The sequence below is a fragment of the Telmatherina bonti genome (genome assembly GCF_933228915.1).
Source record: "Telmatherina bonti genome assembly, chromosome: 4".
Classification (NCBI taxonomy): Eukaryota; Metazoa; Chordata; class Actinopteri; order Atheriniformes; family Telmatherinidae; genus Telmatherina; species Telmatherina bonti.
The window spans coordinates 14784041-14810941 of record NC_136622.1 but is presented as its reverse complement, the minus strand read 5'-3'; the positions used below and the strand labels follow the sequence as shown (position 1 = coordinate 14810941).

Here is a 26901-nt window from a genome sequence, read left to right as displayed (position 1 = left end):
GTTCGTCAACTATTAGTTGACTGTATTGTAAATACTCAACTAATCTTGGCAGCCCTAAAAAGGATTTTGACAAACAAGGTCTTAGTTGCTCTCATATGGCCATGGTCAAGGAATAAAAAGATCTCTTTGCAATTGCATTCAGATTATGTTCCAGTTTCGTCAGCTCTTCAAGGCTAGACTAGAGCCAGCACCACAGTCCAATGGAGTTGTGCGCTTCTTTTGTGATCCTACCTTCTGGGCCAAAAATGTGGTGAATCTAGGTAAGGTAAACTTCTGTCAGTATCCCTTATCAGTCTCTGTTTCACAATATTACAGATGAACTCTAAATTTGTTGCTATACTCTAGTCAACAGGAGTAAGACAGAAAATGTTTTACCTTTAGCCTTTGCATGTTTATTACACCATGAAATTTTCATAAGCATGATATTAGAATGAATGAATGTTTCAATTCTGTGAACAGCAAGAGCTGTTTTCATTTTGATTGATCTCACTGACATCCATCTTGTTCTAACTGTAGGTAATCTTGTAATTGAGAAACCACCACCACCTCCACAGCCTCCTAACATGATGGTCGGAGGACCAGCTATGTCACCAGGGCAAGGTCACCCGGGCAAACACTCAGGACAGATTAACCTGGCCCAGCTCCGGTTGCAACACATGCAGCAGGCTTATGCACAGCAGAAACAACAGCATCAGCAACAACAACAGATGCGCATTGCCTCCCAAATGTCCCAGCAGCATGCCAGACATTCTGGCCCAACCATGGTCCAGCAGCAGGTATGGAATAAACTAATGACCCAGCAGACAAATCTCTGTGGAGTAGAATAAAATCCAATGTACCACTTCATATACCAACTAAAGCTGAAAGCGGCCATTCATGGAAAAAAATGTTATCACATTAAAACAATGTTTCCTGGGCATAATGGAATAGTTTATCATCTTAAGCAAAATAAAATTGTTTTCTGAAGGTAATGTTATAGAGTCGTACATTTTGCAGCAACTCCCAAGCAAATAGGATGCTAACCACTCACTTTCAAACTCACCTCTATGATCTTCTGATTTCAAGGAGACAAAGCTTGTTATTTTCTGATAATCAGTCACAGTGGGAATAACCACCTTCTGTTTTCTTTAGAACACAAAAGGATCAAAAGTATGAAAAGCTTTTTGATTTTGACATAAAAGAATGATAATCTAGTTGGGGGGGGGGGGGATGTATTTCTGTCATTATATATTTACTGCTTTACTTCATATGCTTTTATTTTAGATCAAATTCTCTCCTGACTTCAAAAGATCCTAATATCAGAATTTAGTTTAAAAAAAAAAAAACCCAAAAAAAATAGTCTAAATTGATATTTCAGATATTTTGTTCACTTTCTTCAGACTGATGATTGAATTGTCAAATGTGAATTATTTTGTATTTGTAAATGCCTGACTTATTAGAGTGCCTGTTGTTAAATAATTTGTATAGCTGTGAGAATTTGCTAAAATGTTTTAACACAGTGTCTGTAATTTTTTTAACTAGCCTCCAAGACTCATCAGTATGCAGCAGCTTCAAAGAGGCCCTGGAGGGGTAAACGGCGGGCCTGGTCCTTCAATGTATTCCTCACATCACATGCGTATACCTGGTCCACCACCACAAGGCCGAATGCCCACGGCGCAGCCCAGACATAATGGACAGCAGTATTCCCCCCTGATGCAGCCTCAGTTACAGAGACAGGTCAGTGCAAATACACTTCTACTGAAATACCACCTGTATCTGTTTGTCCAAAAATATCGGTTCTGCTATAGTACAGATACTTCATAGATACAACAGGGGACTGGTCTTCAGCAGTTAATCAGCTGGCTTAAGAGACTTTTTTTTGTATCCCGTTTTTTTTTGAGTGCATGTAATGATTTGGAAATAGTAACCAACACTTAAAGTTTTTGTTTGTGATATGTTATTTTTCCCCATCCCCAGACACAGTATTGATCTGTCAGAATGTAGACACACGCTGCCTTTGGTAGAGCTTGCCTAAAATATTATTTGTTTAGGCTAACAAATAGAATATTTCAAGAGCGTGTGAGCATTCACAGTCTGTCAGCCAAAGAGTAAGAAATTGCAGTATTGAATTGTCATATGTTTTTGTTGATATAATTTGTCCACTAAATACACTTACAAGGTGCAAATGTTAAAAATATATTTCTTAAAAAGATAAATGAATTATTAAAGAAAGTAATAATAATTCTACTTTTGTTTTTTAGCCTTTAAAGTTAAAAGTTACTAAAACTGTGTTTTCAGTGACTTATGCTCCTCAATACAACACAATACATTACGGTTAATGCAGTGTTTGGCTGGTTTAGATTGTGCTTCCCTTTATGAAATTTTGCATCGCTAGAAAAAATCAGTAAAGCTTTAAATTCATATGTTGTTAGCAGTGTACTATATAAGACATATTAGTGGTAATATACATACTTTTTAAATATGTTATCAAATTGCATATAACTTTTTCATTCGCGGGTTAGAATTAGGTTACAACAGTAATTGCTTGAATTGAAATTAAACTTGGTGTGAACTGGACTTTTTTTTCCGATATTTACATTAATTTAACCAGACATCAGAAGTGTCAAAGAGAGCCCTGACAAGTTATAAACAAATCCAGCCTGAAATCTGATTTTTAAAAGTCTGTTTAGCCTGAATTTCTTTTAGCACTTTCTGTGTTTCTCGTTTTATTTTTATTTTTGCCAAATACCATATTTAGGATTAAGGTTTTCATAATAATAAAATTGCAAGCTCAATACTGATTCTAACAATGGTGCTCAATACTCAATACTATTTTTGATAACACAGAGATAGAGAAAAAACTTTTTCTTCTTGTTTCATAAATTAAAGTTAAAACACCACAGAAATAACCTCACACTTGTACAATGCAAAATATAGATAAATATTAGAGCAGACATTAACTGTATAGTCTAAATAAAATATTAACAAGCTCTATTAGCTTGTGCAGCTGTAAGTCTTCTCAAACTAACTGAAAAATTAAAAAACACAAAGCTAAAAGAAACTTCAACCTGTTAACCAAAGTATCTTTTTATTCACAATAGTTGAGAACACATCAAGTAATTAGAAGAAACAAGCTGGTCAAGCTGATAATCTTGCTCAGACATTTTTTCTAGGTGAAGTGGTTCCTAGTCCTAATCGTAGTCTATACATTTTGTAATCATGAACAATAAGAAAAATAGTTAGACCCCTCAGTTTACTGTAAATCTGTAAAAACTCTAACCAATCCAAACTTTTGGACCGAATTCAAGTTGTTCATTTCTTAAATTTCTTAAGCTTCTTCTCCCGGCTCTCCTCCTCCTCCTGCAGAGCATCCTTGACAGCCACACCCCTGCATATAAATAGCGTGTTAGGATGAAAATACAAAGTAGTGAAAAAGAAACTCTGAAGGCAAACATGGCTGAGAATATGCAGGAAGGATTTCCCCGACCCAGCTTGGTTTATTTTCATCCTGCCGCTAAACTGCTGATAAAGAGAAAATTGTTGGCGGAAAAAGCTGCGATCACGCAAGAAGCAAAACCAGATTATTGATTGGAGAGGGAGGAAGAGGAGCCAAGATAGGGTGCCACTTTCAAACCTTGGTAGCTCCCCAGCATTACCTACCCCAGCGTTAAGCTTTTGTGTGTGATTAGATGTCTGTTTTTCCATTGTTGTTGGCAAGTGGGGTTGTGTATGTGGTTTTTTTTTTTTAGGTCTCACCGTTTGTCCTCTTCTATCAGTCTCAGCCTGGGACTATAAGACATGTTATTGCCAGATATAAACGACTGTGTTGTGTAAGTCTGGCTACATGGCTATATTACTGTAACTATGGATGCTAGCAGCATCAATAACTATATGCAAGGCACGACCTTTGACTTGATTTATAAATTTGATGTTTCTAAGCGACAAAAAAAAAAGAGCTTTTCGAAAATGCAAGCACGTTAAATGAACCCACCATAAAGCATGGGAAGAGGGGGTAAGCTAGAATCAGGCACATAGTTAGCTTATGCCGATTTTTGTGCTGGACAGTGGAAACTCTATATTCATATTCTGTCTTTGAAGAAACTTGCTCACATCCTGATACGCCGCATATAATCCAGTTGGGCTGTGGCGATAGGCTTTTGTCCCAATTCGATTTCGATTTTTTCTTTGGGTGCCGATTCTATTTAAATTGCGATTCTCACAATTCTTCGATATTGCTGATTTTTGAAGATTAAAAACAAAAAAATGTATAAAACTTTTTTTTTTTTTTGCTCGTCATTTGCTGAAGTGTCTGTGCGAAATGGATAGAGGCTGCTGGTCCTGTCCTTTAACTGGCATATGCCAAAATGGCATTTAAGTACAGATACCCGTTTTATTTTATATCTAAATAGATACTACATTTTAGTATTAATTAGTTTCATTATAGATTTTTTATTGACAACACTATTGGGATTTGTTGTAGTTGCTGAAATATTTATTTGATCATTCAGATATACACCAGTAAAAATCACTGAAAATGCCTGCAATTTTTATGTAACATGAATATTTTAAACAGGAGCGAGCTAATTTTAAGCAGTGAGTCTGTGGTATATGTAATTAAATTTCAGACAAAATTGGAGCCCTTAACCGTGCTCAGTTCTCTTTCAGAGGATTGACTCAATGCAACATATAAATTATGGGATATTTCACTCTCATGTCCTGACTGAAGACCCCTGTGATCATGCCTTTAGACAAATTACTTCTATTGTTGTGGGTGGGGCCCTGAATGAACTTGTATAACATCTATACTGTACAACCATCATCATGGTCATTTCTCACTTCTTTATCTCAGCTTTGTCTAGCTACCACTGGCTAGCTTTGTTTTCCCCAGAATGCTGCAACTTACTCTGGATATGTTTAACTGCTTTTGTTGGGTTAACCACCACTGCCTTGCTGTTTGTGTGCCTGCCCATACAGCACCAGTTTTGGGTCAGCATTCAGATAAGGAGCCAAATGTCTCACCTAAACAAGTGAAGCGAAAGTTTTGTGTTCGCCTTAGGGATATTCATTTTTTTTTCTTAATGAGATGAACTGTACAATGGATGCCCCATCTGTCTGGGGATGGTCCACACCAGCCAGCTTTCAGCGCTCAATGAAAGTATTGTGCTTTACCATTCCCTTTCAAGGCTTCAGACTCCAACCCTATTTGTCCATGGGAGCATCTACTGTCTACTAGTGAGCAGGTTCCTTAGTAAGTGCACTAAGGTACTGGAACGTCTAACTCAAAGTCTGATAGCAAATCTATTAGTTTCTTTTTGTTTTGAACAGTATCCATTCTGTGCCAGCCGCAGTCTCTATATATTTAAAAAGGGACCTTATCTTCTTGGTTGCGAGGAAGTACTAGTTTGTAATACCCTTATGCAAAGGATGAGTAATAGAGCTGATTGAGGTTTTCCTCAGAGAAGCCTGAGATATTTCATTAAAATATCAATCTAGACACAAGTAAACGCGGTACAGTTATGATACTCTGACCTCTATTAAAGAATAACTACACTATAATTGTACCTGCTCTTTATCAAATAGACTCCAAGCCCATCTGGCTCTTTATCATATTTCTTCTATTAATATATGTCTTGCACAGACAGTGAACTTCTAAACGATGTATTGTTTGCATTCATTGGCATCTAGCTCAAGCAGTATATTTGTATATATGGTATCGTTTTAGTTATGCAAAGGTTTAAAAATCGGGAAATGAAGTGCAAGACATGCAAATATAGGTTAAGTTTCTGGTAAGAGTGCTTTATACTACCATTGTTGCAGCTGCTGACCCCTGACACTCCAATTTTAAGGATATGTCTTCTCCCCAGACTGAAGACAATGGGCTCTCAGTTGAAGTTCCTGTGGATAACTAGGCACTCCACATGGAGTATATTGCTGGGTCAGCCAAAAATGAACAGGAGCTCCCAGAAGGTGCTCTGGAAACTCAGTTTCAGTGGGATGATGGAGGACAGATGGTGTCCTGGACATTAGCCTTAATATTCATGGTTTGTCACACAATCATCACAACGGATTATCATCAGATTGCTGTGCTGCTGCTGCTGTGCCAGTAGGCCAGGACTATTTTTCTTCTCACGTAATGTAATATGGTGGAAAAATTTGAGGTGAACTGCCCCCTTGTTTCTCCTGCCTGGAAAACATTGTGCTTCTCTGGATTTTCATGACTGCCCAAGCCGACAACAATGTAAAACTGTCTGCTAATGAACCAAAACTTTTGACTTGTACCCTATATTGTTGTGGATTACGCTTTTGTCTAACTATGTGTTGCCATATCTGACTATGGACAGTATTTGGACTTGGATGCTGCTGTGAATGCTGAATTACTTAATCCTTTGGCTATGTTTATGCTTGGCAGCTTTTTTGTCCCCATTCCCCAACCACAGTGTGATCGGCCCAGCAATGTTACCTTCCAAGCACTGTAGATGCTCAGCAGCTCAGTGGGACACAATCTTTAGGACGCAAGTCGCCACAGCCTGCACGTTTAGTTCTATAACCATACTTCAGACTTATCAGGCTAAGTATCTGGCAGTGTTTGGAGCACAAGTAATCCCACTGAAACGCATTGTGAATGAGGTCGGCATCATCACAGATTACATCCTTTGTGTCCCATGATAGCGGTGGTGCAGAGGCACCCATGGCTGACTTTTCAATGTTCCAGACAGGAACAAGGTTCTTTATTTGGATGAGCTGGTGACCCCAAATGAGCTGTTTGGCAATTATTTTATCTCAAACAGGCAAAGTCTGAGCTGAGAGAGAATCAGACTGAAGCATTGCACAATGTTGTTTCCAGACCAGATGCAAGACCAAAACCTCACGTCAGTACTTGCAAGTTGGCAATGCCAGGGCCACCCCCAAAGAGGGAGAGTTCCCTGTGAATTCAGCTACCCAGTTAGCGAATCCACAACACCCTGGTCAATTTCTCTGCCAGTCATCCTGGAGCAAAAGCTGTCCTCCAAGCTTTTAGAAAGACTTGACACCTTGCACGAAGAAACCATGTCCTTGATTTAACACCTTGGACGAAGAAACCATGTCCTTTCTAACAGTGGAAAACTGCGAATGAGCATTTAAGCTACAGGTATCTAAGAGCTAACTGAGCTACCTCAGAGCTGATGGAGGAAGGCCAGCTAAAGCTAAGTCACGTAATTAACTGGCTATAGTGTACTACACTCGGATGTGCTACACTTTGCCATCTTGCAACTAGAGATTGGGTACCTGTTAATCAAAAGGAAATGCCCCCATTTTTGCCAAATTTCAAGATTAAATTATTTCTAAACGGATGAGTCTTAAAAATAATCACTCCTCCCACAGTTTTAATGAAAATAAACCTGACCTATTAAACCTAAAATCCTTTTTTTGAACCACACTGTAAACATGTTTATTTCTGCTGTGAAGTTAGCCTTTTTAACATGGAACTCTATGGGGATTTGCTCTGTTTTGGAACCCCTAGAAGATGAGAGTTCAACTGCAATTTTTTGGCACATCTGCATAGGCTTCACTTTTACGGTGTGTTCAGACCAAACGCGTTTTGAGTGTCGAAAACACTCAAAACGCTGAACCCTCGACGCTGGTCACTAAACTGCCACTTTTGTGTCCGACGCCCAAAACGCTCCTGCCGTGTCTGCCGCTTGTGTCCGGAGCGAGCGGCAAACGCGGCGGAAAAGAGAGGAGGGTCCGTTTGAATGATGGCGGATTCAGTAGAGATATGGCATGGTTTTATTTAATAAATAAAGCTAGAGGACGTTGTCGTAGGGCAGTAATAGTCAGTGTTAATGCAACAAGAGCCGCACTCAGCAGAGAGCCGCCGCCCGCAAACAAAGCATTGCTAGGCAACGTATCCTGCTACGTTGCCAACTCAGTAATATTCAGCTTTTTAGCAAGGAATGGTTATCCTAAATATTACACAGAGTAATTGCATCTCAGCCCCATGTCTGAGTTCACCACAGGGATCCTCCAGGAGCTGCGAGCTGATCGCTCTGATTGGTTGACGCCCCGCGTCGAGTGGCCAAAGTTCAGCTTTGTCCATCTCTGGCTTTTGACGCGTGGAACACCGACACCCAAAATGCTCAAAACGCGATGCGCGAAAGCTCGACGCTCCCTTGTCGCGCCTCCCCATAGACTTTACATGGAAACCTGCCGCTCTTGACGCTCAAAACACGTTTGATCTGAACACACCGTTAATCCTTAGAGGTACAATAATTAGTTCCCCTCATCTCTCAGCTAAGCTTGATGAAGAGCAGCTATCAAAAAAGGAATGACATTGGTGATGGTTGCATATGTCATTTTCCTAAAGACATGATTTGTAGCGTCTTAAGCCAGGATGTACAAGAACATGAAATCCCATATTATATGTGGTACCTCCTTCCTCTTCATTCCGGGAACAGTAACTGGATGCATACATTTACAGTTTTGTTAGTTCACACAGAAAATTTGTTTTGAATTTTTTTTCCCAGAAAGAAAAGTGCATCAGAAGTGCACATTTTAAGAATTCTTAATTGCCTGTAAAATCTTCTGCATTTTTTAATGATTTTTTGTTATGCTAAATTAAACCTATAATGCCAGATGTATCACATTTGTTAGTTTCTAAGACATTTTGAATGACCTTATCGTAAAATATTCCTAAAACCCTTGTTTAACACAATTCTGTACTTGTCTTCTGCCCGTAATGAAGAAGACACTACAATAATTTTGTCATATCGCACAGTAATAAATGGTAAATATACAAAAAAAAAGAGAAGAACTTTGTATCAACAAAACTTGACTTTCAGCCTTGACTTTCTTAGGCTGGACTTTAAAGGGTTAAATATTCCCAACCAGTGTTACATTCAACCTCAAGCTAGCTATATTTTAAAATGCAGAATGCACAAAACTATTTACATTTTTACACAGAGAGTGGCAGTTTGGTGAGTTACTATGTTGATAGGTGTGTAACTTATATTCTATACCCAAGATGCATGTAAAGGCTGTGATATACTCCACAAGGGGCGAAAACTTTGTCCGTGATATCTTGTGCACAAGATGGGGTCCTTGTCTTTAAATGCTACATATGTTGTATTAATTTTCCTTCTTTCTCTCCGCCTTAATCAGCTATCTATTAAAATAATCCATTCAACATTGCAACAGCAAAAATTAGAGATGTGATGATATGCTTTTGTCGCGATTCTTCTTGATTCCAATTTTTTGGGTGCCAATTTGATTTTAATTGCGATTCTCACAATTCTTTGATATTGCTGACTTTTGAAGACAAAAAAAAATAATTTAAAAATACAAAACTTTTTTTGCTTGTCATTTTTCTTGATTTCAATTAGAAAAAAACAACACAGTAGCCAAACGATCATTCTGCTGCTGTAATTCCCTAGAAGACTAATAAAAAGATCAATAGAAATGACAAAACTTTTTATAATGCATTATTTTAATTTATTTAAAAAAAAAAATGTTTTTTTTTTGTTTTTTTTGTTAAAATCTATTTTAAAATTGTGAAGCTAAAAAATCCAGAGATTTGATTTTTTGATTCAATTTCCCACCCCTTGCAAAAATGCAGTTCTGAGTTCTGCTCACTTGATGCGTTGAGAACAAGCTGCAAGTTGTCCCCATTCACTTCTGCAATAACAAAATGAGATCATTTGCTCTTGTGGCCGTGAGAAAAAAAAAAAAGTTCTCGCTTCACGCCGGGTATATATTAGAGTTAAAACTGCTGAAACAGTTGTTTCAAAGAACGCAAATGCTTTATTTCAACTCTGCAAAGCACTGCCTCGCATCTGTATCTGTACATATAAAGCTAAATAATTGTGTAAATGATGCTAACAAAACATTGTGAAAATGTACCTTTATTTTCTGCATGTGAGACTAGGTAAGAGAAACCTCCACTATATCCGGCCCATTTTTCTTTGTGTCCAGATGTCTATAGAATCTGAGATGAGCCACCAAAGGTTTCGTTTCTTACTGCAATCAGGGGTTTGGCACATTTTTCCTTCTTTGTGATTTTCGTGTCTTGTGCAGCATGCGTGGTTAGTCAATTGCATGAAATGAAGCCATGTTGTCTCTAGGGGTGTAACACTCCATCGATCTGAATCGATTCAGTGATCCAACAGCATTAATCCAATTGGAAATCTATCCAATGTCAATATCGCAATCACTTGTCAGATGTGCAAAGGAAAACAATTTTTTAGGGTTGCTTCGTTTAAAAAGAAAGTGTCTTAGTTTCAGATAAGCATTTGGATTTATTTGTCATTCAGCAGTGTCATCAGTAATGCATTGCAGAATAAAATTATGAACATGGCTCAATAAAAATTCTAGTGATGAAGAATGCTAAGTATGATTACTATAATGTAACTGATAAAGTCAGACTATATTACTGTGGTTTTTATACCAATGTTAAAAGTTGCTATTAGACTGAATAAGAAAAAGGCTTACACTACATGTTATTTAAATGTCTACAAATAGAAGTTAATTCTTTCAGTTTTAAAGTTTTTTTTCTTTTAAATTATGTGAACATTTAAAATGTGCATATATGAAATGTGGGAATCTGTTTTTTTTCCCAAAACAAATTTGTTCTTTATTTAAATGTCTGACTGAGCTAAGAAATTAAATGTTGATATTTTAGTTTTTAGGCATTTCATATGAATGAAAGTCATATTGAATGTCAAATTGAATTGACATGTGATTGTTTCATATCAGTCATCAATTTTTGAATCAGATCTAATTAAAATCTTAACGAGGCAACATTTGTGAGGATGGCAAACATTGTACGATTATCCATTGAATCGATATGATATGGTATCATGATCAAACTTGTGATTTACACCCCTAGTCGTTGCTGTGGCACAGATTTTTTTATGTCCTTTTTCTAAACTCCAGGCAAATGACCTCCCTTTGTTTCTGTATTCTGTATCTTTTTTTTGTTTGTTTTGTGTAGCATTCCAACCCAGGACACGCAGGCCCTTTCCCAGTGGCGTCCTTGCACAATGCCAATCCCACAAGTCCTACCAGTGCCAGTATGGCTGGCGCCCATGCTCACCGTGGACCTGCCAGCCCTGTAATTGGTCCCATTGAGCTCATCCCCTCGGTCACTAATCCTGAGAACCTGCCATGCCTTCCTGAGATCCCGCCCATTCAGGTGCGCACATTTCAGCATTGCTTTTGTTTTCTTGTCCGATTAACATCAAAGTTTGAGAAGTAAAATGGCAGATTATTATGTCAGATAACTTAGTAAATCTACATTTATTTCTTTTGGAGAGTGACTATATGAGCAAAACATATGAAACATAAAATATGTTATTAACTTGGATTAATTCGGAAAATTTAAACTGTGCCACAAAGTGAAATAAATGTAATGTTTCTCCAAATATCTGTTGACCTCTTAAGTAACGACTGCATGCTAATTTTTATTTTCTTAAACTTCCAGTTGGAAGATGCTGGTTCCAGCAACCTAGGACACCTCCTTTCTCGTTATATCACAGCCAGTGCACAGCATCCGCTTGGCTCAGTGGACATGAACCCCTCACCTGGACTATCCACGCTCTCTCCGGGATCGTCAGGTACCTGCTTAGGTGTTGATTATGCTTTTTTTTTGCCTTATTATGAAGATGAAGGTCAAAAGAACATTAATATTTATTATTTTATATATTGATATTATTTTACATAATTTATAAGCCATTCCTGATTTACCCCCAATGAACTATATGTTGTTTCTAGAGCAGGGCAAATTAAGAGAATATTATTGTGTTAATGCAATATTTAGTTGACAGGAAGAATTATTTTATATGTTAACACGTTTTTTTCAAAAGTTGCTTTGCAAAACAGAGCTTGTTACCCACTGGCCCTGACTACGTATACAGACAAGGTCACTTCATGGGATGGCCTTCTTCACACATATCAGTCATGAAAAATGTTTAGGGTGAGCCTAGCTCACATGAGCAAGTAATGTATCAAAGGCTGTTCCCCTTCCATCTCTGCTGAGATTGTGCTCCACCATACTAAAAGAAAAAAAAGTGCTTACTGGCTAAAAACGGTTTTACATCCTTACTTCAGAAAGTGGAAAACCCAGAAACAGTTTGTCTATTATTTCTTTAAGGTTTCAATCATTTTCAAAAAACAGACTTTCCACCATAAGTGCAGAGACGATTCCTGCCTTCTACATCTTACAGCGGAGAAAAAAACTTTAGGCCTTATGTATATAACCCCAGTTCTCTGAGTAATATAAGTGTGATGTCTCACTATGGGATGAATGTCTCTCTGCAGCCTGTGACTGCTGTATTCCTCTGGTGGAGCAACACAGACCACATGGCCAATAGGAGAACATGAGCCCACCTGTTTAGGCATTTTAAACTGAAAAAACTGGGAGGCAACAGGCCTGGAGGCTTTCAGGGGAGGCAAAGCTGGAGAGCTTCATCCTCCATTTTCTCCGCTGCATAGAGGCCGACGCAGAACCAAAAATGTCTTTGTTGACAAATGGACATGTCCAGGATGCCCTCCTTCTGTCTGACAGGTTGGCAAGGTTGAGCCGCTGTTCCCGTTCCTGCAGCACCATAGATCCCAGTGGTCTTCCCGTGAACCGCAGAGCATTGGATGCAGAGACAGAGATCTGAGATTGGTATCTCCTCCCTCCCATTGCGGGGTCTTGTGTTGACACAAAATCCTCGTACAATTCAGATTGATGAGCTTTAAGTAGGGAGAGGACATTTAGTACACTGACTGAGAGCGCCACTGCCTTGTCAGCCTTTCGGTCAGGCTTGACTGAAAACAATCGGGTTGAATAAAAACCCTCAGGCTTGACTGAAAACTGTCGGGCTTGAATGAAAACCCTCAGGCCTGGTTGGCCTGCTGGTGCATTGTTGCACTTTTGGCCAAGGGCAATTTCCTCCCTTCATCGCGGGATCTGGTGGTCTCAGCTACAACTACAGGCCAAGAGATGGCCATGGCTGCTCACTTGGAGTATTAAAATGTCATCCTTCTCCTAATACACTTAAACGAGGAGATTCAAGGTGGCAACATCATCTTCTCCATAGTTTAGGTCCATGATCTGCAGCTAGGTTGAACCCCAGCTGGCGCTAGCCTCTGGTATCCCTGCCACAGCAGCCCCTCCTTCCTCTCCCTTTTTGACAGTTGCAACAAGAGAAGGGAGGTACAAGTCATGTCCAGACAGACTAGCTTGGCGGACTTCTCATCTATTGAGACTTTTGATGGTGAACACAGGACAGTGTTGACACAAGCCACGGACCTTAAATAGCTAGTCGAATGGTTTCTAGCCCCAGGCAGCTTGAGCAGACCTGGTGTGGATCTTTGCTCTATATCCTGTTACCACTATGACAAGGACAGGCCTCCGAGTCTCCGTGGCCTCTGGTGTGAGGGCCGTTGGCCCTCGCGATCTGATGTGCAGGCAGGGAGTAGAGGCAGATTGCATCTGTGCGAACTGTGAAGAAGCTAATTATTAGCTGGTGTGCCAACACTCGGTGCTCAGACTGCCCTGGTGGGGCGTCGAGGTTAGTGCTAAGCAAACTAGAGTGGCAAGGAAGCTCTAAAATGGTCTGGTGTGATTGTTGAGCAGAATAGTCCAAGGCTAGTTAGCACCTGGTGACTGAAGCTAAATAAAGTCAGTCTGTAGACAGTTTAGCTAGCTAGCTTTGGATGCGAGGTATGCTTCAAGTGAGAATAGGCTTTTGAAGGAGGTGGTGCCGTATGCATGAGCTATTTATGGTAGATGCTGCTTCCTAACGTGGACAGACACTTGAACCAGTGTGCAATATTCTGCTTTCAAAATGATTGAATTTTACATGTAACAATGCAATGAGCGATAAAATCATGTGATTAACCAAAACTGAACATTTTAGTCATGTCCAGCACTTGTCATTACTGTTAGAAAAACACATATTGGAAAAGTTGACCACATTACATGCTACATTTTTCTGTCTGCAGGTCTGTCTAATGCCCACACGCCAGCACGACCCTCCAGTGCGTCTAGCACAGGTAGCAGAGGCAGGTAAGCACTAGTGATTTTGCTAATTTGCTTGTCTATCCTGTTTTTGTTTTTCCTCAGTCAATAGTTAAATTTGTTCATGTATGTGGTTTATTCAGACATATGGCAAATTTTAGTTGTAAAACTCAACATAATCATGGAAATTGTAATATTGTATCTTATCTATAAGTTTAGGCAGTTACTAATTGTTTTCCAGGCATACTGCTGTAGGATGTTAGATGTAGAATGTATGGACTTGGGCTGAGTAATATGAATCAAAATCATTGTCTGTCCGTGTGTATTTCCAGGCTGTGTAGTGATGTACAGTATCTAAATTATACAAACTGAACTAATTGTCTTTTAAGTCAGTGCCACAGGTATAATGTAGCAAGCGCTTTTACCAGTCATATAAAACCCTTCCAAGTTTTAATCACGATTTGTATTGTTTGATTTCATACCTTGTTTGAATAAATGCTGGTATAAATGTAAAAGTTAGTTTATTACTTAGTCCTAATACCAGTAGGTAAATGTGCTCCCATACAGTTGTTTCACCATCGCCTGCATGACTGCATAAACCTGGTTTCGTGCCTTAAGCACATAGTCCTCGTAGATTTCAAGTTAATAGAAGCATTTCACATCAGATAGTTCCTGGGCTGCTGTGTGTCTTCCTAACTTTTGTTCAGATACAGAAGAGCTCACAGTTTGCATTTTGACAGAGGTGAAGTTAATGTAAAAAGTAAAGGAAAAAAATTATGCTTCACCGAAAATATTTTACATTGTGAAAAGCAGATGTGGAAATGTAAGGGGAAAAAACAAACATGTGAAAAGAAACCATTTAAATTGAGGAACAGAGTGCTTTGAACCATTGAATCAAACAAAGCTGGAAGCAGGAAACTATAGTAAAAAGGGAACAGCTCATAAGCTTGTTGAGAGGGCTGTGCTTGTGTTTGGAGTAGGCTTGTACTCTTTTGCTTCCAGTAGAACTGAGACACAAATGATTTATTGAAGATTCACTGTGAATTAGGAGGTCTGCAAAAGCTGTATTTGTGCTTGGTCATCCAAATGCATCAAACCTCAGCAGGAAATGGAACTGTGTCCAAATTGGCCAAAAAAAAACTTTTTACAGAGTAGGTGGATTATTTTTTTCTTTATTGGAAGAATACATCTCTGATTCTTAGACTGATCCAAATCTGACTTTGTTTAATCAGTTCTTTACTGCATGTTTCCCTACTGTGTTGAACAGAATAATTCAGTTTGATTTCATGCAGACATGTTAGAGTTGCAGCTGTACAGGTGGCCCACATTATAGACTGGACCTCAGGTTCTTTGGTTCTCAGTTTTAGTTTGGTTTTGGTACATATTTTATGCATAAAGAGAATATGTGTATTTGTTTTTTTTCTTTTTTTTTTTTTATAAATCACATATTTGGTTTGTCAGCAAAAACAATTTGACAAGAGGAACAAATTATATCACTAAATATATTAACACTGTACGTAACTATATAACACTGTTGATATGATATAAATCATATAATGATAAAATATAAAATTTAAAAACCATTAGGAGCCCTATACCCGAAAGGCTCCTCTTAATTTGTTTATCACAATATGGCAGCCAGGCCATCACTCTGCTGTCATGATGCTGTTTAGGATAGGTAAACAAACAAAAAAAAAAACACCTAAAAAAAAATCATACCTGAAGAAGCCAGGTAGGTCAGTCAGACAGTTGCTTTTCTGCTGCTGCTGTCTGTTCGGATCAGCTGTCTGGTGTTGATCAAGCTTTGTATCTGAATGCTTACGCTGGACATGTTTGAGCATATTGTTTGTTTACTTTAGTGTTTCAAAAACAACTTTTCCGTCAGTGAAATTTCCATTAACTGTTTTCACGCCCTCGTTGTCGACAGAAAAAACTGAAATGATCCCACATTAAATATTTGAATGGAGCTGGTGCATCTTCAAACTTATTTCTGTCAACTCTGCTAAGGGTAGTCATTTTCATGTTTCTGTGTGTTTGTGTATGAGCCACAACCAAGTCCCAGTGAGAGAAGTTAGTGGGTGGGGGTACAACAGTGATAGGACACGGACTTGCAGGAGCGAGTTTTCATCTGTGGAAAGGCGCACGCACTCAGTGGCCTCTATTGTAGTAAATAAACATTTCAAAAGCACCAGAACAACATTTATTGCAAAACCAAAAACCTGTGGAATGAAAGTGCATATTGTCCTGCGCACAGTTTGGTATTTTCAAGTCCCATTGCATCCGTAGTACATGTGTATGCACAATTGTGGCTGTGGAGCTTAGGCCTTGTGTGACATTTAGACCTCTTAATATCTTGCACAGTTCGGTTGCTGTTGATCTAAATCCCCATAAATAAAACGCACCGTTGTCCCTTTAATGCTGTGTCCATTTTTTTAAATTTAAAATGAAGTTATTCCAAATCTGAAATCCTCAGAAACATGAAATATAGCCATCCAAAATACTTGCAGTCTAGACTCCTTCTCATCATGTTACACTGCTTAAAAGTCATTCAAATCTTATGAAATATTGACGCAAACAAGTCTTCCCCATATTTCAGCTAATCGGAAACAGCAGGAGAAAATATACAAACAGCAGGATGCCAATTATGCCCAGCTAAATGTAAATTTAGACAATTTGTTTTTCTCCCGTCTGTGTTAAGATATGAACTAGGTTGCCAAATGAGTATTTCTCATTTTAATCATTTAAAATGTTGTCACTACATTCTTCTTTATTTGTTTACAAAACCAGCGTAATTAACCCAGCTAGTGACACCAATAATAACCAGTGATTTAAATGTTTATCATAAACAAAAATCCTTCTGCTGTTTCATTGCCAAAAGACAAACCACAACGAGTATTTGATCATGTTGGATATCACTCAGTTTAAACTGTTTCATTAATTACCTTATTTGTTTTTGGTTTTTTTTTGTTTGTTTTTAAAAAAAATGTGTTTCAGCTGTAGCTCTGCAGGAAGGGCAGGGACCGGAGGTGGCTCCACTACAGAGCAGGTCAGAGTGAAGAAAGAGCCTGGTACAGAGGAGAGTTACACATGTCCAACTTCTTTAAAGACAGAGCGCAGCAAAGATGCTGGGCGGAGTGCCTGCATGGTATGATCACAATTTTTCAAAGCCATTTTAAAGCAAGTCATAAGTAGAGGAAATGTGATAACAAACTGCAATAAAATTTACCCTAAAAACTGATCTTCTACGGATATATTTTTCTTTGTCCCTTCTCCAGATGAGCAGTGCTGAAAGCAGTCCCCTGGGAGTTGTATCGACATCACATGATGCTCATAAGATTCTAGGGGAGCACATTAAAACAGAACCTGAGTCTGAGACACCTTGTTCTGGACTAAACGGCGGCAGTGTCGCCACATCATCTTCCACTATGACCTCCACTACCTCTTCATCCACCCATAACAGCAGTGGACTCACGAATGGAAATTTGGACAAGGGGACAGAGAACACAGGGGGTGGGGGAACTGAGGCAACGGGGGGTCTCGGTGGGAAAGAGGATGACCCCAATGAAGACTGGTGTGCAGTTTGCATTAATGGCGGTGACCTACTGTGTTGTGACCACTGTCCTAAAGTGTTCCACATGAAATGCCATGTACCCACCATAAAAATCTTCCCAAAGTAAGTGATCAGCAAACTACTCTCATGTTATGGCAGTCATGTCAAACACTTTTGTTTTTTTAACCAATCACAAAGGCATTATTCTGGACAGTAATTTCTATGGTGGCATGAAGATGTACATGTACAGCCACAAAGTAACTCATTACATAATGAAATGGTGCAAAGTAGCTTTTCAGTTTCAAGGCATCACTGTTGCTCCATCTGCACACAATTTAGAGACACAAACATAATACCACTTTGCATAGATGGACGTATATCAGTCTCGGCTCATTATGGCTTTGTAATATACTATTTTGAATATTCTGGTCTGTGTGATTGATGTTTCCTAGGGGTGACTTTCTCTGCACATTTTGCCGGAGTCTAACTGACCCAGAAATAGAATACTGTGATGAAAGCAAGAAAGTGAGAGGAGAAGAGAGCCTGAGTGGCGAAGACCAGAGGGTCAGTTCAGTCACCTCATCTTCAGAGAACCTTTTTGTGATTCGTTTGAGTGATGTAATTCTCTCTTTGTCTCCAGAGATGTGAACGCCTCCTATTATATATTTTCTGCCATGAGCTCAGCATGGGCTTTAGGGAACCAGTTCCTAACTCTGTAAGTGCTTGCACATGACACACACATTGTCCTGCTACATGATTACTCATAAACGTTATGAGACATTTGCTGATGTTCACCATACACACAATCATGCAAAATTTTCACTTCCACTTTCACGGCACTTTAATCTATGTTGTGCACATTAGGCAGTCAGCAGTGTCACAGCCATTTTTTTTTTTTAACTTTAGTTTGGTTAAAATCCCAATATAAATCTAACTTTTGAATGCCATAACTGATGAAATGCACTAAAAAGAAATAGCAGCTCTGGATTTGGCTGGCGGGGCATGTTGGCTTTGGGACAGCTTGGTTAAAAACAGGTGATTAGGCAATTAATTTCAGCCTGCTGCTTTTATTATGTTTCTGCATTTGCCTCTAAGAGACACTCATATGGTCTATGTAGAAAACGGCAGTGTGGCACACACATTTAACATTTCTGTTGCTACATGCTCTTTATGGTGAGAATCAAAGTGATATGGAATTATTTGATGAGAAGCCGAAAGAATCAAAAACAGCATTGCAGCAGTAATTTTCAGAGGATTAAGGAGGACATGAGTAGTATCCATCAATCTTGTTAAATTCATGGCAGTGCTACAGACAGCACAACACCTCCTGGAGAGGAAATGGAGTGGGAACAACAATCAAAACAAAGTATGGAATCGGATAAATTAAACAATATTGTTTAATTGTTCCACACAATCACTGTGTTCAGAAGCAAAATTGAAAACTCCTACAACTAATCAAAACCTTGCAGGATGGTGGTGCAAATTCAGATTTAATACCATACCTAAAGGGCATTTTTACATTACATTGCAGCCCTTGTGGAGAAAAGAATGTGCATTCCCATCGTATCAAGACAGGCAGTCTCTTAATGTAACAAATTTCTTATACTTTCCTGCCCTCTCCCCATGGTTCTTGCCTTACTCTGCATAAAAGGGATGAACATGTATTACCTGGGAATAGGTAATCAATTTTACCATATGGTAAAATAACAAAACTCAGATTGCTTAACATTTCCAAATCATTAATTTATCATTTTCTATATGGCTTAGTAGGGATGCACTGATCCACTTTTTGAGAGTTACGATCCGATACCAGTATCTGAAATTTGAATATCTGCAGATACCAATATTTGCCAATACCAAACCTGTTTATGTGAACATTATTGTCACTATGGTTATTATTGTGGTTATAACTGTGTAAGATTTCATTAGATTGCAAAAAATTACCTTTCCTTTCTTAAGTTACCTCACCAACAAAATTATATTAACATTACATATTTGATTTGACACATTTTACCCAAATACAACTACACAGGTGCTGGTTTGAAACAAAGATCTTGCTTTTAGTGGAACAAAAAATGTCATATTTTAACATTCAAGGCCTTTACTTCTTTTAAAACATGTCCGAAGCATGTCATCACACCCATCTGCACTGGCTTGACTAGTGTGGTATTGGAACCCTTTTATTAACCCTTTATAGGGCAATTAATGAAATACCTTGAAATTAGACATTTTAACCTAAAATTGTCCAGGTATGTACCAAGACCTCCATTCTGTTGTTACATTTTTAAAAAAAAAAGTGTTTTATGCTGAAAATGAAAGAAAACAAAGTGATCAAAAGTAGTCACTTGCCTGACAAAAGGTTAATACCAAGTACGAGTGCACACACATGGTATTGAGCAGATACAGATACTGATACTGATATGGTATCGGTGCATCGCTACGGCTTAGTCCAATTAGTTGCGAGGAAGCTGGATCCTATCCCAGCAATCATCAGGTGAGAGGCAGGGTACGCTCTGGACAGGTCACCAGTCCAGCACAGGATGTTTCTAAATCTATACCAATAACTGCCTGTTATTTTCTAAGCAAAAGAAAATCTTTTCAATTGGAATAATTAAGTATGAAATCTGACCCACTTTTATTAAACTTAGGTACCCAACTACTACAAGATTATTAAGCAGCCCATGGACTTGAAGAGGGTGAAGAAAAAGCTGCAGTTACGGAGCTCCCAGTTCTACAAGTCCATCCAGGAGTTTGTGTCCGACATGCGCCTTATCTTCAAAAACTGTGCGAAGTACAATGAGGTGAGCAGCATGAGTTTTCAAGTTGTGTGTGGCATCTCCTTATGAGTGTGCATGCAGACACGGGTTAGACGGATATAGTGCCACCACCTGAAAGAAAATGTCATTTGACTTATTAGCCAAATTATTTTACCAAACAAAAAGACGCTAACCAGATTTGTATTTATCATCACTTTAGACGTTAGTCTAACCTAGTCAGAAAAAAGCGATAGTGTCGCCTAAAGACTGTGATCTGCTTGCAGTTTTGTACAGTTACTAACACTCATGGGTGGAGGAAAGCGAAAGAGGGGATCACTGTACATGTTTTGCACTGGCTGCAGGAACACTGTCTGAATCTTAACACTGTCTGCATCTCAATGATATACCGGGTGTTTGTCTTTTAATCAAATAGGTGATCACTTAATACTTTTACATAACTTATTTTTGTGCATTTTCTTTTTTTGAGCTACAATGTATTGTGACGTATAATGAATGCATTTGTTTTTGTTTCCTGCCTGAGTTGCTGCTGTGGGTCCAAATTTCTCACCATATCATGTGTCCTCTGAAACAGAGTACAGTTGCATACATATAGATCCCATCAGTTAGATATACTCATAATTTTACTTTCCAACAACATAAATGGGATTCTGTTTTCTTTAAAAAAAAAAATTAAAAAAAAACAACAAGCAGAAAGAGTTCAGAGTGCCCAAAAACATGATTGCATTTTATTTCTAATGGTGATTGTGCAGGCTGTGAGTGTGCCCGGCAGATTCACTATACTTATATTTTAGTGTAACTCCAGTTAACAGCAAGTAAAGATTTCATGTGTGAACCTTGTTAATATTGATAAAATCATTTTCTGAAAAATCAATCAATCAAATCAAAGATACTTTATTTATCCCCGAGGGGAAATTCAAGGTTCAAGCCAGCTCGTCCAAGGTTAGACATACAGACATTTACATTTGACAAGTTTACAGAACTGAACTAAAGCTTAGGCCCCACAGCCACACACATTTCAGCTGGATATTACCCCTGTGGTGTAACTGGAAGATGACACAGTTGATATAATGTAAATGAAAAGTACTATTTGCCTTGGATAAAAGTATCTGCTTAATTAGTAAAAGCACCTCTAATGTGATGTAAGGTGGAATTCCAAAAATGCCAACACATTTTGGAAATATAGTGTGAATTTTCAGTTCATCTGTGAACTTGTTTTTTTTTTTTTTTTTTTGTTTTGTTTTTTTTAACATAGAAAACAAACAGGCTTATATCTCAGTTTACAAATGCAACACGTACCGTTATGTAGATCCAGCATTACAATGATAATCTAGCTCACCAGCTATTAATTTATGTTCTATATGAACGTTTGATATTAATGAAAAGTCAGTAACATTTATTTAAAATATTTTGTACTGGATTAAACACTTTTATTTTTCCCAGTAATATGTGATTGATGCAGTCATGGGACTGTTGTTCTTCAGGACAACTTGTGCTGTGACACTAGTTAATATATTTTATAGAATTTACTTTAAAATCAGTCTTGTAGGAGCTAACCTTTAAAAAATACACATACAAATGAAATAATACTTGTGATCTTTGCTTGCTGTAAATTTCTGCACTGACTTGGTGATTCACACCTCCATGTTTTAGCACAGTAAAAAAAAAAAAAAAACAGATTTCTTATCTGTTATCATTTAACCTGCCTGTGCTGTAAACTCTTCTCTTCCCCCCTGCTGCTTCACTTTCTTTGTTGTAATGTTATTGCCCCTTTTTAGATGTCTCGAATAATCCAGGTTTATGATGAGGAGAAAGAGATTAATACGCAGGTAAGCCGTTTCCAAAAGAGCAAAGATGTCCTGTACCCTCCCACTGAGACTCCAAGAAATGTTTTTTACACTTCCTAGCAAAAAGCATGAGTTGCCAACATTGGCAGTGATGCAGATTTGAACTATGTAAACTGCATAAAGACGACTGCTGCTCATACTGCCTGCCAGTGAGGTGATGGAGTAGGTAACAAGGTGTCTGAGGGGCTTAAAAAACTATAAATGAAGTCCTGTAAAATACATTTTTCTTTTCTGTGATTTTGAAAGCACAAAGGTATGCTGTTTCTATTTCGCCTCCACTTGTTTTCACTTTCAGGTTTGGTAACTTGATATAATAATGAAGATGAGTGTAAGATGAGACCGCTGGGTCATGAAAATGCACTGTGTGAGCAAAACAAAGATATCCTTTTAATATTCTGTCAGATCGGCTTTATCTTTGATTACAGCACAGACTCACCATGAGGCTTTTTCAGTAAGTTTAAGAAGGGTCATGTTAATTTCTCTCCTGAGTTGCAGCCATTTTAGCCAAGCCACAGCAAATTCTGAACATTTTTAGTGAAGTTAAGACCTGGACTTGTGGCTTATCCGTGTATGGAAATGTCGTCTCATCCTCTCTGAACCACAATTTCATCATTTGAACCCGATGAATCCTGGCATTGTAGTCTAGGAAATCTATGTGTGGCACCAGGGGAAAAGAAACGTTGGTATAAAAACCTGCTCGTGCAGGTTATTCAGGCAGTAAATTGAATTCAGATTTTAGGTATGTAATGTTTCTCAACTGGGACCCATCTAAAAGAAAGTTGGTCAGATCAGAATCAGGATCAAGGTGAATGTAAACCTATTCGACGAAACCATCCTTATTCATCACTCCAGAGTCCAGCCTTTACACCTCTCTGAGGTCATCTCCTGATTGAGTGTGAAAATGTTCAGCTATGAAAGATTGCTGAGCTCGATGATTTGATGCTGTCTATGAGAAGAATTTTCTTCTTAATGGTTTTTCTTAATAGAAATGGTTCGCTGTCCTTCCAGGTGTTAAAACATTACACTGTGCTTAACCTTGTTTTAGTCATTTCAATAATCTCTTCACTTATCTGCTCTCTGCACACCAATAACCTGACCTTTACGAGACAGGGACTTTATTTATACTGTCACAGGAAGTGTCTTCCAACATGGTTGCTAAAAGAACAGCAAGTCACATCAGTCAGTGAAAGTCTTTTACATGTTTAAATTTCACAGCCATTTGGCAGACGTTTTTATCCAAAGCAACTTACATGTGATAAGTGATTGATTAACCATAGCAATGAACCTAATAAATATCCTCTTGTGGGTGGGAGGAGAGAACCAGTGCATATGTGGGGAGAACATGCAAACTCCACACAGACAAGCTATGTTCAAACCTCTCCTTTTTAAAATCACTTTTTGCCTTGATAACATGTCAGAATGTATGAAGAGGTTAGAAAAACATGACTCAGCATTTCTATGAAGACATACTGACGTTTCAGAAACAAGTGTGTAAGACTTCGTATGCAACAAACCCGAAGGAAGAAACAACTTTCAATGTGGGATTGGCGATTCAGAGCAGTGTTTCTGGAGTTATCAGGAGTTTGATATGCTGTATAGACGGATGGAATAAAATCTGATAAAAATGTGAAAGTTTTAAATGCACAAATATTTTTATTTGATCATATGATTTTAAAAATTTTTAATCATATTTTTCTGAATTTTAAATTTTTGCACTAATTGATTTCAGATCAGAGCCAAATATCGGTCTTGTGACTTTTTCCACTGCACCTTTAAGGGGAATTTGCTTTTAACGTGTCATAACAATGAAACCACTTTTTGATGACCCCCTGTCTAAAGCAGGTCAGTAGCAGAGAAGCTCAGTTCCTCAGACTATTAGCTTCAAACAATGAGAATTTTGGAAGAAATTAAATATAAATCTACATTTTACTTTATGTTCAAGGTTTTCTGGGATAATTGAGTTTAATTCTCATAAACGACCTTAAAGGCTGCCGGATTTCTTTCATCTTTCAGGTGTTACTTGGAGGTACTTAGCTGTAAAGCGAGCAGAATAAACAGTGTCAATCTGAAATCATTACAGGGTCTGGTCAGCGAGGACAAGTTTTGGTTTGATGGATGCTGATTTGGCTTTACGACTTCTTAACATGCAGAATTGCTTTGCATGTCAGCACAAACGTGTTGACATGAAAGGACTATAGCAATCTTGATAAATTCAGATAAAGGTTTTAAACTGTTTGTCATCATCTGCTGGATTTGGTGAAAATCTTTGAAGATGACCTTCATGACACTTGATTGTAGAAAAAAATGCTTCATGGAGCCACAGTGGGACAGGAAGGCAGGATATCCCTGCTCTGTACAGCATGGTTGAGCTGCGGCCTCCCTGCCACCAGGAGTCTTAACCAAATCTAATTTGTCTCCTCATTCTCCTCTTCCTTCTCCCTGCCTCAACCCATCATTCTTCCCATTAAATGGTACTCTCACCTTTTTCCTTACACCCTTATTCTTCGACATCTTCCTCCTGTTCCTCCTCTGGCAGGTGGGATCAGAGATGGCGATATCTGGCAAGGCAGTGAGCCTGTACTTTGAGGAGAAGTTACAGGAGATGTTCCCAGGCCAAATCTTCCCCGAAACACCAGAACCCGAGTCTCCGGAGGAGAAGGATCAGGGGAATGACACAGACGACTCCGAGGACGACTTCATACAGCCCAGGCGCAAACGCTTGAAAACGGATGAAAAAGTTGTTCACATCAAGTAAGAACAACCATCAACGGAAACAAGAGGACTAAAAAAAAGATGGAGAAACTGTTTTCCTCCTGTACCACACTTACCTTTCTTTGGAAGCAACAAACAAGAAGAGGGTTTCTATACAAACTCTTATAGCTCATTGTTGCCTTTTCAAGAACTGTCAACGTAGGCTTTTCTGAAAACTCTTAAGGACTGGAAGATGAACGAACTGCATTCTCTCTGCATTTCATGGACACTCAACTTGTACAGATTTTGAAGTAGGATTTTTTTTCCCAGTAGTTGGCAATTGGTTCTTTGTTTTCTATCATCCATTTGCATTTGTAGATTTGTTGTGACAATTGCTTTATAAAACGTTTAAAGCCCCTGTTCTGTTTGATGTATTATATCTATACTTTGACATGGAGTCTACCAAGTATTTGTTTAACTTTGTGGATATGATATATGAATAAGAGAGTTTAATCCTCTGAAGGTATTCCTACAGTATAGATGTTTTGGTGCGTCATCAATAAAAAAATATGTTCTGGAAATATTTCATAGTAAATTTGTTTGTGGTAGTTTGGGCTTACATAGATTCAAAGTTAACTACAAAATATTAGGAGGATTCTGGTTTAATTTACACATAGTTTTATGTGGGATATACTTCTCAATGACAAACACATTAAAATGTTAAGTAAATTTTCCTTGTGGAAACATGTCAGTAATCCAGAATTCTCCGGAGGACATCAACAAGGTCACCTGTAAATTGGTACATAAACAGGAATAAGCTGTTGTTGCATAATTAATCAGGTTTACAACAACCAGCAAATGTTATCCAGGTCTGAAAGTAAAAGGTTTCAAAGAAACCGAACACTGGATATCTCAGAAAGTGGTCCAGGTGGGCAAAAATGGGTCAATGTTAACATGAGGGCAAGTTTGTTCAGATAAAAAGTGTCAGTCAAGCTTGTTTTAGGGAATTTAATGCAATGTGGACATAAAACTGCACGAGTTGACGTCTGTAAAGTTAGGTGCTGAGTCGTCAGTCTGACAGGGTATCAGCTGACAGATTTTGCATCGTTTCCGATATTTTGAAACTAGCAAGTGAATGAGTTTTCCCACCCTGATTCAGCGTCTGACGCCGGATTAAAGGTCTTTCTAAGGTAGGTTTGTCTCGTGACTGAATTATACATGTCTGACGTCTTGTAGAGGGAAAAGTTTCATATGACTACTTGTCATATGAAAGCGCAATTTTTCTCTACATATGACAGAAAACTACACTGTAAATAAAATGGGAGTTGGAGTATTTACTGCTCCGACTGGTTTCACACCTGAACAGATTAATGAATCTGATCATACAGGTTTGTTTTTCACAACTGTATTCTACAGTGCAAAGTTAGAAGGACGTACGAGGTCACAACTTATGACGGCTCAGGACTAATTAGTAAATTACCATGCCGGGGGGGAATAATACACTTTAACAGGCTTTGTTGATATGTGATGGGGGTATGTGAAATATACGTTCGTCATACATAAGATTAACATGAAAACATTAACTTGTTCCACAGCTTTACAGTAAACAGTCACGACACTGATATGTTAATGAATAAGAGAAGAAAGGCGATTGTTTACAGAATGCAATTTGATTGATTAAAAGTAAAATAATTTGGTCCAGGGTCTCATAAAAATGCTCACATTTGAGAGCGGATGTGGGTTGTTGTTTTTCGCCTCATGGACCTCAAGTCACATGACGCGGTAAGTGACGTTTCACGGAATCGACCAATCAGCTCGGAGTCTTCCGCCTCGCTTGTTTATTACCTGCTTCCGTGTTTGTCCCAGTCTGCGGGAGGTTGTTGCTCTGTCCAGGACTCTATCGCCCTGTCAGCGGCTACACAGGCAAGATAAACGCGATGTTTTATTCATTTTTAAGTGGATTGCTTTGTAGATGGTTTCTGTCGAAAAACGACAAACGTGCGACAGTAAATTGATTAGTCAGTAGTTGATGTTGCTAACCTGCTAAGTGGCTAACAAGTTATTTAGCACATTAAAAAA

The 26901-nt window shown here is 38.5% G+C and overlaps 1 protein-coding gene across 3 annotated transcripts in view; it reads left to right on the top strand.

The window, feature by feature from the left end:
• Positions 1 to 25277, top strand: part of trim33 (tripartite motif containing 33) — a 35844-nt gene extending 10567 nt beyond the window's left edge. The window contains exons 8-21 of one of the 3 annotated variants that reach the window (XM_079239193.1): positions 143 to 260; positions 517 to 776; positions 1522 to 1716; positions 9928 to 9984; positions 10946 to 11146; positions 11435 to 11567; positions 13945 to 14008; positions 16955 to 17105; positions 17236 to 17633; positions 17963 to 18074; positions 18151 to 18225; positions 20159 to 20311; positions 22063 to 22113; positions 24668 to 25277. In XM_079239193.1, coding sequence (XP_079095319.1) covers positions 143 to 260; positions 517 to 776; positions 1522 to 1716; positions 9928 to 9984; positions 10946 to 11146; positions 11435 to 11567; positions 13945 to 14008; positions 16955 to 17105; positions 17236 to 17633; positions 17963 to 18074; positions 18151 to 18225; positions 20159 to 20311; positions 22063 to 22113; positions 24668 to 24886 — 2187 coding nt within the window. In that variant the 3' untranslated portion in view covers positions 24887 to 25277. The remainder of the gene's footprint in view (positions 1 to 142; positions 261 to 516; positions 777 to 1521; positions 1717 to 9927; positions 9985 to 10945; positions 11147 to 11434; positions 11568 to 13944; positions 14009 to 16954; positions 17106 to 17235; positions 17634 to 17962; positions 18075 to 18150; positions 18226 to 20158; positions 20312 to 22062; positions 22114 to 24667) is intronic. The other 2 variants (XM_079239192.1, XM_079239191.1) reach the window with 2 other exon arrangements.
• Positions 25278 to 26901: the final 1624 nt, after the last annotated feature.